This window comes from Pyxicephalus adspersus, chromosome 9, assembly GCF_032062135.1.
Source record: "Pyxicephalus adspersus chromosome 9, UCB_Pads_2.0, whole genome shotgun sequence".
In the NCBI taxonomy this organism is placed as follows: domain Eukaryota; kingdom Metazoa; phylum Chordata; class Amphibia; order Anura; family Pyxicephalidae; genus Pyxicephalus; species Pyxicephalus adspersus.
The window spans coordinates 63,484,771-63,502,984 of NC_092866.1; the positions used below are offsets into that span (position 1 = coordinate 63,484,771).

Genomic DNA, 18,214 nt, shown 5'->3' on the forward strand with positions numbered 1-18,214 from the left:
AAGAACCCAAAATGCCATCCATACTTTGACTTAGACAGAAGGGGGCACAACACTGAGACGCCTCTCCAATACCTTAATAACATTTATATATATATTACAAAATTGCAAAGTCTTTGAGCTTTAATAAGCTGGCCCATTAAGAGACCGTGATCTCATCTTCTGGGTCCACATCCGAGTCCGACTCTGACAAATCTGAGTTTTTGCTGTGGCTGCTGGAGTGATATGGGGAGGACGGGAGCTGCGTTTCCACTTCCAGATGGAGATCTGAGCGCTGATATGGCAGAACATCGTCTTCTCCTTCTGAAATCTTCTTTCCCACATCACTGAGATCGGGGTTGGGGTTAAACTTGGTGGGAAGGGTTTGCTCTCTGCACCCACCGGAGGAGAGAAGTTCTCTTTCCTTGGAGTTCCTCCATTTCATCCTTCTGTTCTGGAACCAGATTTTGACCTAAAAAAATAGAAAATGGCAATGTCAGTAAAAGCTGCTTGCTGTGGGTGATGAACCAAAGGTGGTTCTTTATTCAAACAAATTAGGCATTAATAATGAACCTTTTATTTATTGATTCCAAAAATTGATTGATCAGTACTCCCAATATTAAGCCAAATATTTCTCTGAGGGCTCACAGATGGATCTCATAGTAGAGATGGCCGATGATAATGTGGTAAGGTTGGGCACGAAGATACAATATGGCCCTTAATGTTCGGCCTTCGTAATAAAACTCAACCAGCAATGATTCAGACATCACCCTGCATTTTTAGCATTTCTTCTTTATTGCGCCCGTACCACCTAACACCCCATTCACAATGGAAGCAGCCATTGGATTGCTCACCTGAGAGTCCTTCAGGCCCAGTTTGCCGGCCAGCTTCTTCCGGTCCGGCTTGCTGATGTACTTCTGTTTCTGAAACATTTTCTCCAAGGCTTTGCGCTGCACATCAGAGAAGACGGCCCGGCGGAGCATTCCCCTGCGAGGCTTGCCACGGGCGGCTAGGGGCCACGAGAATGTGCCGGGCATGGGGACCACCGATGAGGAAGCTGGAGAGAGAAAAGAAAAAAAATATGTAAAAAGAGAGTTTTAATCAACTTATCAGTAAATATATAACAGGTTATGTCTGCTGGACATTTCTATGGGGTTATCATGAGCACCAGAGGTCCCTGCACCGTTTTTAGGAGCTGCCAATGACCAATCTGCAGCACTTTGGGGCCCAGTATATGTCACCTAATACAAATAAATCAAAGAAGACCCCAATGTAATGAATAGTGTTCAATGAATAAAAAGTGGACAATGATGAGAAATTACATCCGTTGCAAGCAAAAAATAAAAGAGAGATGACCAGGAAACAAGGAAGGGCCAATCAGGAGGATACTGCCCTGTTGGGGGTAAGAGGCAAATATAGGGAGGGTAGACACAAAACAAAGCCCCAAAAGCTGCAAAGTGGACACAGGGGGCCCGATTTATTAAAGTTCTCCAAGGCTGGAGAGAATACACCTTTTTCAGTGAAGCTGAGTGAAGCAGCAAACCTGGAAGGGATCTTGCCCAGAATTCAAAGCATTTGCTAGCAAAAAGCTATTCCAGGTTTGATGGATCGCCCAGCTTCACTGAACAAAGTGTATTCTCTCCAGCCTTGAAGCGCTTTCATCAGGGCCAGGGACTAACATGTGCGGGAACGGAAAGTTTCCCCAGTAGGATGGGCAAACTTTCGATTTCTGGTGCAAGACAACCTATGATATAAAATGCCCCTTTGCCCCATTTGCCAGTTCAAAGTTCTGCAATTAAACGATCACTGATCCTCCTATTGTCTAAAACTGTAATAATGACTTGAAAGATATTAATGGGGACACTTATTGAAATGCTGGAAGATGAACTGGATGAGCAATTTCCCCTTTAAGCCGCTGCAAAGTTTGAAGTTTTATAAAACTTTGCAAGTGCCCTCCGCCTGGAACTGAACTCATCTCTGTGGCGGAGGCTCTCCAGGAATGCGGAGCAGATAATAGCTGAGCTAATTAGAACCCTGAATAGAGGAGGAGGAGGGGGAGCTCTATAGAGGACAGAGCTTCTAATGAAGCGTGCTTGGTAATTGTCTTGTAATGAAGTAGGAGAGAAAAGTCCGGGGACAGGCAGCTAAAGCCTAAATATCCAGAGGGGACAATGGAGTGACACTTTGCAACTAAACAGCGGAGTATATGGAGAAACCATCAGTGGAATACAGATGACGGGGCAATGACTGCCCCTGGCCATTTACAGACAATGAATGGTGGGGGTCATTATTCAGAATTAGAATTTACTATAACTGCCATCAATGGCAGCACCACAATATAAAGTTCTGTATAAGCACCAGCAACGTAATTCAACATAATATCAAAATTCTTTTTTTAAGCCCCATGAATGTAATGTTCACAACTTTACACTCAACTTCTTTAAATGACCCTCGTCCCAGCATTGGCTTTGTAAGGGAGAACTTTTATTATTTTCAGCCAATGAAATTTAAAGTAAAAAGTCACATGGCTGAGAATTAAGCTTCTTACCGCAGATTTAAAGCTGAACTGAGCCTATTAATGGGTTATTATTTTGCAATGTGTAATAAGAGATTATTATAATACGGTTCTATGATATTATAATTACAATCGCCTTTTACCCATTGCTGATGATATTATTGCAGCGAGGGGTATTTGGCTATAATGAGAATGATTTTATTATAATATTGTACAACGGATAGAAGTGGAGTTTGAGTTTTTGGTGTAGTTATAGCCAGGGTGTTGCAGAATTTTTGCAGAATTGGGAGATCAGAAGGTGCAATTATTTAGTTATTATATTTTTGTTGCTATAAAGAGGATTAATTTGGCCATTTCCCAATCCCCCCTTCTTATTTTTGCTTTTCATATTTCACTTGGACGCTTTGTATCCGAATATTTGCCATCACGTTTGTTAACCTCTACGCTGCCTGACAAGCGCAGGCGATGCCACCATTGGGGTTACATGTAGAGGTGTCTCCTGCGTCATCCATCATTCTCTAATTGGGCGAATGACATTTGCTGCGCCAATTTCTGGGCCGAGCCGCTGACACCTCTCACAAGCAGAATCGCCGGGGGGTCTTGTGAAAATAGTGCGACGTTAGCTGACCCCGGACGCTGAATGAGCCGGTTTGGCTGGTGAGTGTCGATCACGGCTCTGTGTGTGGCAGGATGGAGGCAGCTAGCCGATTGGTCACGCTGCCTCCGACCATTGTCAGGGCTCACTGGCTCTGTGGGAAAAGCCGGCCCGTGAAGGGGGCCACAGGGGCTTCCTGTGAGAGGGGAACGCCTCAGATTTTCAGCCTGACAAGTCGGGCTAATTTGTGGAGCAGAGGAGAGCTATACAATGTCAGCAGTCACTGCCAGGGATCAATAGGCCCTCAAATTAGCGAGACCGATTCTGTAATGTGTGTGTGGGGGCCCTGAAAGATGGGGGTAGTGAGGCACGAGGCACCTACCTGGGAAATAGGACGACCGGATGAAGGGTTGGAAGGAGCCCTCGAAGTATGGCAGAGAGAAGGTGGTCTTTGGAGGCGCAGCGTGGAGCAACGTCTGCGAGGAATCTGCAAAAATAAAATCAGAAAAATAATCAATAGGCGTTCACGGCACAAACTGCATTCATTTCAGGGTTTTCTACATTTAATTTTACTAAATTCTATTAAAAATGGAACAAATTGTTTAGCATTGTGCAGGAAGTTTGCAACGCAACTCACTGTGCCAACACATTTTGGATGCCAATGAGAACCAATCAGCCATGGAAGTGAATTGGAACCAATGTGCCATAGAGGGAACAAAATGTTTTGCCTTTTACAACCACAAACCAAACTGCTACAGATTTAAAGAGCGCCCCCCGCATGTGAGGACGTCATGATTATCAATACATAGAACTGCCCCCCTCCAATATCTGTATCGGACTTTATAACAATTTGCAGAAAAAAGATCCTTATGTTCACAGTGATTAATTTTTGGACTAAGAGCCAATTAGGTTTGAAAATTAGAGTCACATGACAGAATGATCCATGTGTTAAAACTTTGAGAATTAAGCACATTGCATTTTCTGAATCAATATCTGATATTCCTGATAAAATATTTAGCAATATATTCCATGAATAAGAAAGTTGGGTTTCCCGTCCTGAATCGCCAGTCGCCATCATGTGACCATGGCGAGTCCAGATATTTAGATTGTTTCATCTTTTCCCCAAAATGGTGTAAAATCAAAATAAAAAATAAACGTAAAAAAAGAAGATAACGGAAATCCGCTCACCTGTTCTGGGCGTGGAGTTGGACAGAATGGCGTTGACTCCAAACTTCAGGAAAGTGGAGCTGCCGTTGGAGTTCTGCCTGGACCCCAGGAGCTCGGAGGTGTCGGCCAGGCTGTTGGGGGTCTTGGATGTCGGAGGAGAGATGCTGGGAGGGGGTACAGCTCTGGGTATGTATCCGACGGCAGCGGTGGGTCGGGTGATCCTGAGGAGGTCCTCCACCAGGAAGCTGGAATGGGTAGATAGGGCGCTGTGCAGACTTTGGGGCAGGGTGAGGGTCGGCGTGGGCCGCAGGAGGTTGGGGTAAACGGCCGGAGGAGCTAGGAGACTGGGAAACATCATCTTGAAGTGTTGGCTAAAGACTCGGAGTCTCTTCTCTGGGATCTCTGCGCTGCTCCCCTGGAAGGTGCCTTTTATAGTGCCCAGGGGCTTCAAGGCTTTTCACATGTGACAGCTCCAACAATAGACCTTCAGCAAAATCCCCCACTTCAGCTTCATTCATGGGGACCTGGGCCCTCCCTGATTGGTGCACAGGGGCAATTTATGATTGGATTAGGCCCCATAAGTAAGCAATCTGTAACAATGGACCTGTAGCCATAGACGGAGCACGCTGACCCCCCTCCTCTATAGCGCCCAGCGGGGGTTTTGTTCGGCACTAACACACGGGCTAATTAAATGCCTATTTAAGAAACTTTCCAATGACATCTCAGAGCAGAGAAAAGGATGATTTAAAGACAGCACTAAATTTATTTGTTGCCCCCCTGCCGAGGTGAGAAAATAAATTATTATTCATACTGGAGGAGATGGGGCTCAGAGCTGGGTCAGTGCGCCTCCAATATCCCCAAAACCATTTCCAAAGCATTTCTATCGGAGGTTGGAGGGGGAATTATAGAAACCCGATCAATAAAACTTCAGGAAAACTTAGAAAGTGATTAAAAAAGTTTTACCATCTGCAGCTAATAATGACACCTGGTGATCCTGCCATGAAAGTCCTTTCTCTGTTATGGGATGACCCAGCTCTGTCAGTATGATCACCGTCATCCAATTATGTTCCTGAATTGTCACCCCATCACATGGGCATCCAAAAGGTGACAACAAGTGGCCGCTTCTACACAGAATATGCAGATTCAATCCACTGTTGTCACCTTTAGAAATCTCATCATGAGAAATGCCATGGCAGAGATTGCTGGAGTGCAGGACGGGGCTGAAATGAGTTTGCAGGAGCAGCAGGAGATGGAAGGATGAAAATTATGGAGAAGGGATTGATTTATGATATACAGTGATATACAGCAAAATAATATACAATTTATGATTTTTTATAAAAAAAATTATATTGCTGAACCATAGATATTACACAGACACTCAGTGCCATAAACTGCCTGTCTGTGGAGGCAGAGTGGTGATACAAGGCTGCCTGTAGGGGGCAGTGTAATGATACAGGGGTGCCTGTAGAGGGCAGTGTTATAATACAGGGATGCCTGTGGGGGGCAGCGTAATGGTACAAGGGTGCCTGTGGGGGGCAGTGTACTTATACAGGGGTGCCTGTGAAGGGCAGTGTAATGATAAGGGGGTGCCTGTAGGGGGCAGTGTAATGATAGGGGGGTGCCTGTAGGGGGCAGTGTAATGATACAGGGGTGCCTGTAGGGGGCAGTTTAATGCAATAGGGGTGCCTGTAGGGGGCAGTGTAATGATTAATTGTAACCAGGCCAGGAATAGTCATTAAATCGGTATAAATGCATGCCGTGTCCAGGGATCCTCAGTGTGATGCATGTTTGGGGATGGAATATATTCAGTAGTAGTTTCTACAGTGCAATCACATATTACCCTCAGTCCCCACCCCTGAGGAACAATAACGCCCCATCACACACACTCTCTAGGGCCACATTACATAAATTTTAAACTGCAAAAAAATTCTGAATCCCAGTTATTTCCTGTGCTGCAAAGCTTAGTTTCAGAGATGGAGAAGCAGCATGAGGAGCCAACCAGTTGTGCAGTAGTGCGAATGAGCGATGAATGCGTGTTCATGGCAGGATCACCAGGTGGGAAAAAAAAAAGAAAACGAATGCAGCCTCCACATCAGAGAACTGCTAGGCTGCAATGAGCGATGAATGCGTGTTCATGGCAGGATCACCAGGTGGGAAAAAAAAAAGAAAACGAATGCAGCCTCCACATCAGAGAACTGCTAGGCTGCAATATATATCACGTTATTGTTCTAGATACAGTTGCAGTGCAATGGCTGACAACACATAATAAATAGAGAATTGATGGTATTGACCAGCTCTGGGTTTGTGGCGGTGATGGCGGCGATGACCCCGAGCTCCAGCCGTCACCCAGGCCGAAGCGTGCGTAAGCTTGATGCGTGCAGCTCTGATCCCATTATCCATGAAGTGACCGTCCCCTTCAGCTGTTTCACCGCTTTACTTCCACACACAAAAGCCTCCAGAAAAATCTTATTAACCAGCTTTCTCCCGGCTGAGGGGTTTTATTCCGGGGTTTTGTCCCCCTGATCCTGCGTGTCGGTGCTTTAACCATTCAGCACGCAGAGAAAGAGAAATATATAATCCATGTGCAATTTATAGGACATTAGAGGAGCTGCTGCTGCTTAAAACTCTCTTTAATTCAAATTAAAAGTTGCTTAGGGGGCAAAGCCGGCGTCCTGCACATCATGGTGGTGGAAGGGAAGCAAAGGGGAACTTTGGGGGTCCCAGCGCCCCCTACAGGGCTGACAACCCCGGCTCCAGGGGCAGACAGTATAATTTATAGGTGGGCAATATATATAGTGTGAGGGGGGAACATGGGGTCTCTGTTTTGCAGATATTAATATACGGTTGGACTTTTTACAATTTATTTTCCTTTAATATCAAAGTTGTTTTATCAACATTAATATTTTATCATTTAAATTGTTTTACCATACATGCCGTGCAACATCAAAGTCCTAATTTATATAAATGTATAATAGTGTGTGACTTTGGGGGGACATTAGAGTGTCAGCTCCTCTGTACAGAGACTGATGGGACTGGCTCAGTGTTCTCTGTACAGCACCATGGTTTATGTCAGAGCTATATAAATGTATAATACTGTGTGACTGTGGGGGGACATTAGAGTGTCAGCTCCTCTGTACAGAGATTGATGGGACTGGCTCAGTGTCTCTGTACAGCACTGCGGTATATGTCAGAGCTATATAAATATATAATAATAGAGTGTTACACATTAGAGTGCCAGCTCTTCTGCACAGGCAATGATGGGTCTGGTATATAAATATACAATATTAGCACGTGCCTATAGTGAGACATTAGAATGTAAGCTCCTCTGGTATAAAAACAATTAAAGGGGATTCCCTGGCAATGGGAGAAGCTTAGAATTCAGCGGTCTGACCTCCGTTGTCCTATGAGGTGGGAATCTCATCTACCTGCACATTTTTATTTCTTTCAGGTGGGGTAAATTATTTGGCCACCTCTGTATTCATAGCAATGGAACAAGTGTACAGAAAATCAAGTCAGAACCTGGACTCGGTATCTATGCAACAATTTGGCCTGGAAAAGACTTTATAGAAATCTCATCATATACCCTTCCATGCATGCAGAGTACAGGAGCCGCCCCATGCACCACCGGTCAGGTCATGGCCCCATTCTCCTGAATCGTAGGATTTGCTTGCCATGTTGTGGTCAGCAGATATGGGGATTGCCGTTCCTCTGTATGGAGAGAAGTCCCAGGGATGTTGCAGCTCCCCCACCGGTGTCACTGGGGGTCATTGGGTTCATGCTGTGATACACGTGGTCTGCTGGAGGCTCTATGGGCCCTGGAAGAAGAAGGGAGCACCCCGGGCACAATAGGGGTGAGATGACAAGGTCCAATGCTGTCCCTTCACCATCATTCTGCGTTCAGTCCCCTTCTGTGCAGCTTATTCCTGTGACTAATTGAGATTGACCTGTGCCCCTGGCCATTGTCCATGCTGCCAGTTGTACCCATGTGTCATCGTCACTAATAAGCTCCCAATACCCCCCATCCCCCTTTGAGGTGCAGCTTAGAAAGCCGCATAACAGTTTGGGTTGGGGGTGACTTGGTCCCGCTGACAGATGGAAATATAACGGGGTCATAATGATCCAAAGGTTTGTTATGCCCCCATTCGTTCATTTCTACCCCCGCACTGCTTCCATTGGTGTAACTCAAGCCACAGCAATCCTAAAGGGAACCTCCACCAAGACAAAATTCTTGCTTGTTTGACAAGTCTCACTTTTCCCTCCCTGCACCTCCATCAAGTTTTTTTTCCTTGTTCACCCTTCTCCATCCCATCAACTTTTTTTTCCACCCTGTAACCCTCCATCTCAGTGCCGGTGCAACTTTTCTCCTCTTCACTATTCACTCCTCTTCCTTTCATCAATTACCCTGATCACTTCTTTCTTCACCGTCTTTCGGGTCCCATCCCTTGTTCCCTCTACCTTTTACTCCATCATCCCTCACCTGTCCCTTTTATCTTTCGTCCCTCTCTTCCACCCGTTTTCCTGCTTCCCTGTCCTTCCATTTCACTTTTCTGCCCCTTCAACCTTTCTTCTCCTGTATCTACCTCCTTTGTCCATTCTTCCCATTCCTTCCCGGTCTGCTTTCCATTTTCTCACCTCTCACCTATCCTCTCTCCTCTTACCTGTTTCACTTTCTTTTCATTCCCTTACTTTCCCTGATCCTTCTCATTTCCCTTTCCACTTTCTTCCCTGCAGTTGAGCTCTTCTCTTCCTTTTCCTTCCTTCCACCTGTCCCTTTCCTCCATTTCCTTTCCTGCCTATTCCCCCGCATTCTCCAGCTTCTTCCCTCATTGTGCTTTTTTCCCGGTCTTTTCCTCTTCTGCGTCTTCCTCACCCCAATTGCTTTTCCTCTCCATTTCCTTCTCATCCTTCCCAGAATCTTCCCCTTCCCTCTCGGTCTCAGTATATCACCCTAACCCCTCATATTCTCTTAGCTGCACGCTCCTCCTCAGATTTTACTGCTATGTGGTTTGTGGGAAGTGGAATGTTGCAGATTGTCCACACTAAAGTTATTTGTTTGGACTTTTTGCTGTTTTTACATTTTCATTGTATCGGACCACCATGCACGGCCACTGAAATTATTGTAACTGCTATGGACAACCCTTCGGACTTGTCTGAGCATTTCTCTCCATCGGGAGCCTCCAAAACCTGTGCTGGTTTGCTGTAGTGGCCATGATGGCTGCATTGCTAATGACATAATTAGGATATAATATTGGTGGTACCGCTTTTTATTTTATATTAATATTTTGTTTTTTATCATGCCTCTATGAGATTTAATAATTAAGTCAAATATTTTGAAGTTGTCCTATTTTAAACTATTTTGTAATATATTGTCTCTATATGGTCTAGTGTCCACACAATCCCCTGAGGAAGCCAAGCGGCAAAACGCGTTGGGGTAGTGTAGTAAGTACTTTGAACCTATTTGTATCTGTATATTGCAAGCATAGGTGAATTTTGTATAGCGCAGGATATCCAACAAGTTTATTTTTTCAGTAAAACATTTGTTGCCACATAAGCCTTTCCTCCTTTCCTTTTTTCTTGATACTAATAATGTATAAGGCTTGGAAACCTAAAATATACTAACCTCCTGGGTACATACTTTATTTACTATGATATAATTAACAATAATGATAATAATTTATTGGACTTTTTAGTTGTCCCAAACTCATCCCAACTTCCAGGGTTTCTATCAAAATAAAGAAGCATTAGGAAACCTTGGGAGGTAGAAGAGGGCAGAGCCAAACCCAACTTTTCATGGGAAAGTTTCAAATAAATCAAAACTTTTATTCTGAATTTCTCAGGTCTGGACATTTCAGCATGAGCTTTTCATTTCGGTGACCTCTGGGTTTGTATGCAATTCTTCATCTGCCCAGCTTCAGTCACCCAGACTTGTGACAGATTACCTCCAACCCACGCTGAGCAGTCCGGTCTGTCTATTCATCGAAAAAAATGGACGTTTAGCAGTCCCATTACATTGCTTTTTGCCTTTATTTGCTTTACAAGCACAGACAAAAAAAAACAGCATTTCTTATTATCATTAAACAGGATTTATATAGCACCAACATATTACATAGCACTGTACAATAAATAGGGGTTGCAGATGACAGACAGATACAGACAGAGACACAGAAGGAGGAGCGGACCCTGACCCGAAGAGCTTACAATCTAGGAGGTGGGGGAAGTCTCACACAATTGCCATTAATAAAATATATATTTTAATATTAATCTGAATGCCGCTGGTCACCTGTCTATATGCATTTCATTGTAGCTGCATGGAGGACTATGGTTGTGTCCGGTGCGTTAGCCACTTACATTGGAGAACAAGTGGGAGACACAGACAATGAGTTGTCACCTTATAGGAAGTGGCTGCAAAATGACCTTTATGGCAGGATTTTTAATGAGAACTGCAGATTTTAAAATACTGAAAATTACATTAGCACCTAATGATTGAGTTTACATCTAAATGAAAGGGCCTTTGCTATTTATTACAGCTGCAGCCAGGGAATGGAGGGCTATGTGTTTGTCCACAGTGACAGCGCAGATAGCAGTCTGCAGAGGCTTATTAATAGCTCCGCTCTGTGGGGGTCTCTCTGCAGGGGGATGACTGCTTGTGATGCTTAATTAGCTTCTATTGTATTACAAATGGTCAGAAAACAAGCACATGATGGAGAAATTAGCCTCTAGTTAGCTACCGGGGAGACAAGATTTGTATTGCTCAGCCCTGGCATTGGCCATTTGTTGCAGAACTGCAAATCTCAGCAAGCCTTGGCATTGGCCATTTGTTGGAGAACTGCAAATCTCAGCAAGCCTTGGCATTGGCCATTTGTTGCACAACTGCAAGTCTCAGCAAGCCTTGGCATTGGCCATTTGTTGCAGAACTGCAAGTCACAGCAAGCCTTGGCATTGGCCATTTGTTGCAGAACTGCAAGTCTCAGCAAGCCCTGGCATTAGTCATGTGTTGGAGAACTAAAAGGTAAAGTCTAAGACACCTTAGATATTCCATGACACTTTTGGCAAGTTCCTAACCCACCATCCTTGCTGCAATTACATCTCACCGTTGGGATATCTGAGACATCTGAAAAGATAGGAGCTGACTTCACCAGTAACTAAACCATCACGTGTGGGTGGAGTGACTCTTAAAGAAAACATTTTTGTAGGTAAATTGACCCAATCATTGACTTTGGCTTAAGGCAGACCCCCAAAATTTGGACACTGGTGACACATTCACACCATTTATTTAGCAGATCCACATACAAAAGAAGAAGGGTTTCCATTTTTTGGCAAAAAGGTATTTGGAGATGGCAAATCCTTAAATGCAACCTTGTAAAAGTGTCTCTTTGCTTGATAGCAGAAGTCATGGAATGTGTAGTCACAAACGGGAAAATAAAGATTTGCATTGCTAGCTAGCAAGGAGATGGGGGGCATTGCTGGCTGTGCATGCTGGTACTTGTAGTTCTATGGCAAATAGGATGTGAAGAACGACCATTGGCCCTTTGTATGGGCAGTCACATTGCAATAGGTAGTCAACCTTATTCTTGCAGGCACTGCGCACAAATTTCTCCCCACACACAGTCTGTATTCCAAAAGCAAACATACATTGGCACAAGCACAGAAAATATATGAAATCCACTTTATTTTGTATTCCTCATCAGTTCTTCAAACAGATACAAAGTAACCTTCATACAAAGCCAATGCAAAACACAAAATCAGATGCTTAAAGCACAACTCCAGTTTGTTCCTATTTTATACCCAAGAGAATAGAGAAGTGATGCAGAATCATTCTACAGTACAAATACAATTTCACCTTTTACCTTCGCTATCCAAAACTTTTATGATGGGGAAGAAAGAGAGATTGGGCGAGGACCATTAGCAGGAGAAGGCATAATTATTAAATATTCCGAAAATTGTTCCAATTTTATTTTCTGGCCTATATCACATCACTTTACAGATTTCCAGGCAGGGGAAACATTCACTTTCTATGTATTTCATTCGGAGCTGCCCCTAAAGCTGCAGCGCCTGTTATCGGTACGGATCGAGACGCAGAGGATTTGTGCCGGGGAGGGGCTGTCACATTTCCCTCTATATAAGCAACAGTAACTCTCATTCACTTTTCCTGGATGTCCCTTTTCTCTGGAAAATCCTTCTATTGTGCCAATCAAGCAGATGGTTTGCAGGAAATTTAGGCCAACCTTGGTGACCGAGACTAATTTTTACCAGTCTTGCAAGCTTGGCACGTTTGCTTTGCTCTTACAAAGTAACTTTAAAAAAAAACAAAAAAAAAAACAGCTGGCCGGGGTGAATTAAACCCATTAAAGACACATTTATAAGAAATTATATTCAGATAGCCTGCTGCCCCCCTCCCTGCCAGACTTAAGAAGGGAGATGGGACCATTGAAATGAAAATGTAGCCAATTCTGGCTTCTTAACATATCCTGAGAGTCTCCAAACATTTTACTAAATAGATTAACTGGGCTTTTGTTTTGCTTCACATTTATCAGCTTCATTAAGTGAATAGCTGGACAAATATATTACGCATGCATGAAAGGCCCCTTTCTGGGCCGGTGCATTGTGTGCGGAGCCTGACAGGTGGCTGCTTGGCTGGTTTTTGGAAGCTGGGATGGGGCGCAGCGGTGGAGGCCTGTGGATGCGATTTCTCCATCGCTACATGTATTAACCATTGGCTTAATATTCACACCCTCATTGAAACGATATTATCTCTTCTGCAGCAGAGCCATCAAATCCTCATCTATTTAAATGCCCCGTTATAATCTCATTACCCCACTGATGGACGGGTTTAATGGCTGGGTGGACTGTGCACAACAATCCGCTCTCATGCTGGGAATGGTCAGTGGATGAGCCAGGAAACATCGCATGGAAAGAAATCTGAAATATTTACTTTTCACTCATAATACAGAAATAGAGAAAAAAAGAGGAAAAAGTGGAATTTCCAACCCCATTAGAGGTGTGCACAAAGAGAGAGCTTGTGTTCATGAGAGAGCAGAAATAGTGTGCAAGAGACAGACTAGAAAAAGTGCACGGGAACAGAAATGGAACAAGCAAGAGCAGAAAGAATTATCAAAGGGTTGATCATTGGTTGGAGAGCTTTGTAGGACCTTTGCAGAGACCCCGCTGCTTTCATAAAGGGAAAGGATCTTTCTGTGCAGCATGCAGGCAGAGGAGAGACTTTTCTACTCAGGCCATGGCTGCTTTATAATGAAAATGAACTGTTCTTGTTCCCATTATAAATCATGTGCATGGCATAGTACCTAGATTTGCCTTTAGTTAGCTGGAGCTCAGCTTTCAGGCAATATGTACTAGTCACATCTCCCATAAAACACCACAATAATATACCAATTATTAATAGAACTATATTGTAATGGATGAAGCCCATTTATAAGGAGACATTTTAAAGTTTTGTAGTACCCACAACAGCTTATAACAGATCACTTTTGCAATGTTGACTTTATTTTTTTACTGTATTGGGTAGGTGCAGGAATTTCTACATTCATAGTATGCTGGGCCTTGTAGTGGCATTACAGCTACACACACATGAATGGTCATAGATATAGAAACATACATTCACACGATTCATGTGTGATTGTTCCCCAGGATTTTATATATACACCATATATACCGATGCCATCCCCCAGTGAGGTTATTGGAGCTGGGCACCTTGGAGCAATAAACTTTACAAATTCACCAGAAGCAGTTGAGGAGGCGGCATCAACATGCATTTATAAATATATATATAAAAAAAAAAAAAAAAAAAAAAAAAAAAAAAAAAAAAAAGACAGCTTACCTTTGCAGTGGGGATTCCCAAATTTGCAAGGGGTAAATGCTCTTTTATGTATAGGGTGCCCATAAAGAATTGTGTTCACATTATCCCCTCACTCTATTGGCACAGCTCTTCTTCCTTTTGGGTTGTGAATGGACATCTGGCATTCTTCCCCTAAAAAATGTGCAGTTAACTGTTCCAAGGTGCCAAAATCCAAAAACTTCATCAGCAGGATCAGCATGCATTTATGATCCTTGGTTATCACATTGCAAATGATCACAAGTCATCTGCTGCCTTTATTATTAAACTGGATTGTATATAGCGCCAACATATTATGCAGCGCTGTACAATAAATAGGGGTTGCAAATGACAGACAGATACAGGTAGTGACACAGGAGGAGGAGAGGACCCATGCCCCGATAAGCTTACAATCACTTGCCACCAACTTCCTCAGCTTTCAAGATTCAAGGAAGTCCTTTAGAACTTTTTCAACCACTTTGCAACCTGAGATTGCTTCTAATGTGGTTGGAAAGTTAACATTCATGGAAGTGGATGAGTGGTAGACCGACCCGGGATGTTACATGGACCTACGGAAGAACCACAACACAACCCCCACACCTTTGAAATAAAAAAGTTTCAGCTACTCCCATTCATTTTATTGATATTTAAAGATTTTGGGTTGTACAGTACTAAGAACAAAGCAGTAAAACCCATTGGGACCATTCAGAAACATCACTTAAATAAACATAACCCAAGGCTTTAAGGTCTCTAAACCAAATTTTTTTTTTTTTTTTTTTTTTATAAAGAATGGAATGGTTGGACCCCTTACAGGTTTTTATTTTTGCCATATCTTTTCTGGGAAATGTTTCCTTTCTTCTGGACCAACAAAAAGTAAGAGCAGATCTGTCCAAATGAAGTGAAAATCTCCTCTTAAAATGACCAGTTTTATATGATTGTATCTTTCAATGAAATCATAATGATTGTAAGCTCTTCAGGGCAGGGTCCTCTCCTCCCATGTCACTGTCTGTATCTGTTATTTGCAACCCCTATTTAATGTACAGGGCTGCATAATATGTTGGTGCTATATAAATACGGTTTAATAATAATTCTAATTGAATGATAATCTGCGATTCGACAGTTGTGCAATGCAAAAAGTGAAGAATTCTGGGGTCGTTCTTCACTGTTATCTCCAAATTGATGAGCTGTAAAAAGCTTTTTTCACAGATGGGAGCAATTTTTGTGAATATATTGTGTTTGTTTTACTCAAAACATAAACAGCATGTGGAAAAATGTGCATGAATGTGGAAAGGCTGCACAATGAAAATCTCTGATCCACCACTTATGTTTGGTGGACTATTTGAATTCTCATAAGTTTTATTTTTTAGACTTGTATTGTGTGATACTTTCCCGCCTTCATGATTGTAAGCTCTTCAGGGCAGGGTCCACCTGTGTCACTGTCTGTATTAGTCTGTCATTTGCAACCTCTATTTAATGTACAGCGCTGCGTAATATGTTGGTGCTATATAAATACTGTTTAATTAATAATAATAGACGTCAAGCAATCGCATCCAACGTCATACAACCTCCATCCAACCTCACGTAACTTCCGATGTCCACACAGCATCTTCTTGGTCCTCTCTTCTTCCATGAACTATATGAAGATGCAGCTTTGCTCCCTGGCCCATGGAGTCCCTTTGATTCATCTTTCAAGTGTTGTCCCTTTGTGACATGGGAGATAATTGTCTAAGAGCCTCATCGATTTTCTGTCCCAGCTGAGGGGGATCGAAGGTGAATTTACTGACACAGAGCAGTGAAATCCCTACTGGCAGAGGTCTATTTAAAGTGATTCTCTAACCAGCCGAGTGTTTATCCAGCGGCCTGAATAGCAGCTAGCGGTGGATTTTTAGGACGCCAAGGACCTTGCTGACTCCTTCGCTGAATGACACAAGTCAGGGGCTGAAAAGGAGAATGTCCACTAAAAAGCTATTATCTCAGCCTGCTTTGTAATCTGGATGTAGGTTTGAGAAAGGGGAAAAAATAGAAATAAAAAGGCAAACTAGCCATTGCCTACATGTAATTTACCAGAAATCCTTCACCCAAAAATTATTAGAGAACTTACTGTAGTGGAGGCAGTATGAAAATGTTGACCATTATTATGGCTATCTGTTTTCAGATATTTGGGCACCCCCTTCAAGATAAGAAAAGGCCCAGTACCGAATTATCCACAAGGCAACCCTATTTAGAAGCTTTGGGCCTGGTAGAAGCCCCAGGGGGACCAGCTACAACCTTTACGAGGGGTGGTGAGAAGTTCCTGGCTTTGCCCAGAAAGAAGAGAGCCAGAGTTATGAAATAACACATTTATTCAGCATATCCCCCCTGAGACTGATGTACTTGGTACAGCGTAGTTGCAGCTTTTCTAGAACGTTCAAATAAAAGTCCTTTGGTTGGGCCGCAAACCAGCTCTCAGCAGTATCTTTGACGTCAGAAATGTCCTCAAAACTTTGCCTCCTCAGGTGTTTCTTCAAATTCGGGAACAGATAATAGTCCGAAGGGGCCAGGTAAGGTGAGTAGGGGGGATGGTGGACCAATAGGAAACCCAGGGTGTCCAATTTGGCAGCCACAATGTTGGACGTGTACACAGGGGTATTGTCCTGCAAAAAAAGGATCCCTTTGGTCAACTTTCCACGGCGTTTCGTCTTAATTGCCTCCTTCAGCTGGTCCAGGAGGTTAGCATAATACTGTCTGGTGATACTAGAGCCCTGAGGTAGGTTGTCCAACAGAAAACCATCTTTGTCCCAGAAAACGGACGCCATGACTTTTTTGGCTGATTTCTGGGTCCGGAACTTCTTCGGCCGCGGGGACCCGCTGTGGCACCATTCCTTTGACTGTTCCTTGGTTTCAGGATCATAGATGTGGAGCCAGGTTTCATCCTCAGTCACTAACCTAGCCAAATAGTCCTGTGCAGCTTCAAAATGGGCCAAAACGGCTTTGGATGCTTCAACTCGTTCCTTCTTCTGATCACTGTTCAAACATTTCGGCACCCACTTGGCTGAAAGCTTGCCATGTCTAGGATAGTGGTGATAACAAACCCAACACGCTCCCGTGAGATGTCAAGTATCTGGGCTATCATTATAGCGGATATTCTCCCGTCCTCAATAATCAGCTCATGGACAGAATTGCAGGTTGCCGGGTCAGTTGAGGTTGGGGGCGCACACTGCGGGGCTCATCTTCAATGGTGAAATGCCCGGTCTTGAAACGAGATATCCAGGTTATGACAGTGCTGTAGGAAGGACACTTCTCCCCCAGTGTTTGTGATATCTCAGTGTGAATGACCTTTGCTGACTTTCTCTGGAGAAACAAAAACTTCATGACGACCCGTAACTCCAACGACGTGAAACTTGCTTGTGCCTCGGCCATCACAGCTTCTCACTAAAAAGAAAAAACAGTTTTAAGAATCGCAAAGTCCTGATATTTGCACAGTTACATACAAAGATATTAGGCTGTCATGCACCCACACTCATCTTTCTATTTCATCTGGAAGGGGGCAAAGCCAGAATCTTCTCAGCACCCCCTCGTATATATATTCTGCCGTAAACAGGAGAAAGCAGTTATGTAGATCCGTGTACCTACCCGACACTTGATGTCTTATGAGCAACCCGTTTCCATGAGGGTTCTTCTGTGCCTATTGCATTCATATCAGGGCAAAGAGGGTTGGGGGCACTTGACATTTTGCAAGGCCTCGTGTAAGAACTGTGACTCCACTTATACTCAACATATTGTTTCTCACCACTACAATGCTTTGTCTACCAAACATTGTGCAATCTCTATATTGGAGCTCACACAGGACAAGCTTCCTCCTCCTTTATATGCAAGTGTTCAGGTTTGTTCCCAAACTCTGGGTCCTAGGAGAAGAGGTCACAAAAGAATTTGGAGGGAATACAGCGCTAGTATTGGATGCATGGGGTTCTTTTACGAGAACTGTTGGTATTTTATCATGGCGTTTTCCATTCCCAAGCACCCACTGGCAACAGATAAGCAGGCGATAACTCCTAGGCTCTTTCAGGTTTCTACAAACACCTGTGCAGGTACGTGCCCGTGCGACAAGCTGCTGCCAAGCCTACCAGAATGGTAATTTTTCTGCAAACCAAAA

The 18,214-nt window shown here is 43.6% G+C and overlaps 1 protein-coding gene across 1 annotated transcript; it reads right to left on the reverse strand.

Moving 5' to 3' along the window:
• Positions 1-4,611, reverse strand: DBX1 (developing brain homeobox 1). Its single transcript, XM_072422970.1, has 4 exons — positions 4,275-4,611; positions 3,469-3,573; positions 831-1,033; positions 1-448 (listed from the first exon to the last, which is right to left on the reverse strand). The coding sequence occupies exons 1-4, from the start codon at positions 4,609-4,611 to the stop codon at positions 137-139; spliced, it is 957 nt and encodes a 318-aa protein (XP_072279071.1). The 3' UTR covers positions 1-136.
• Between the last annotated feature and the right edge of the window lie 13,603 nt (positions 4,612-18,214).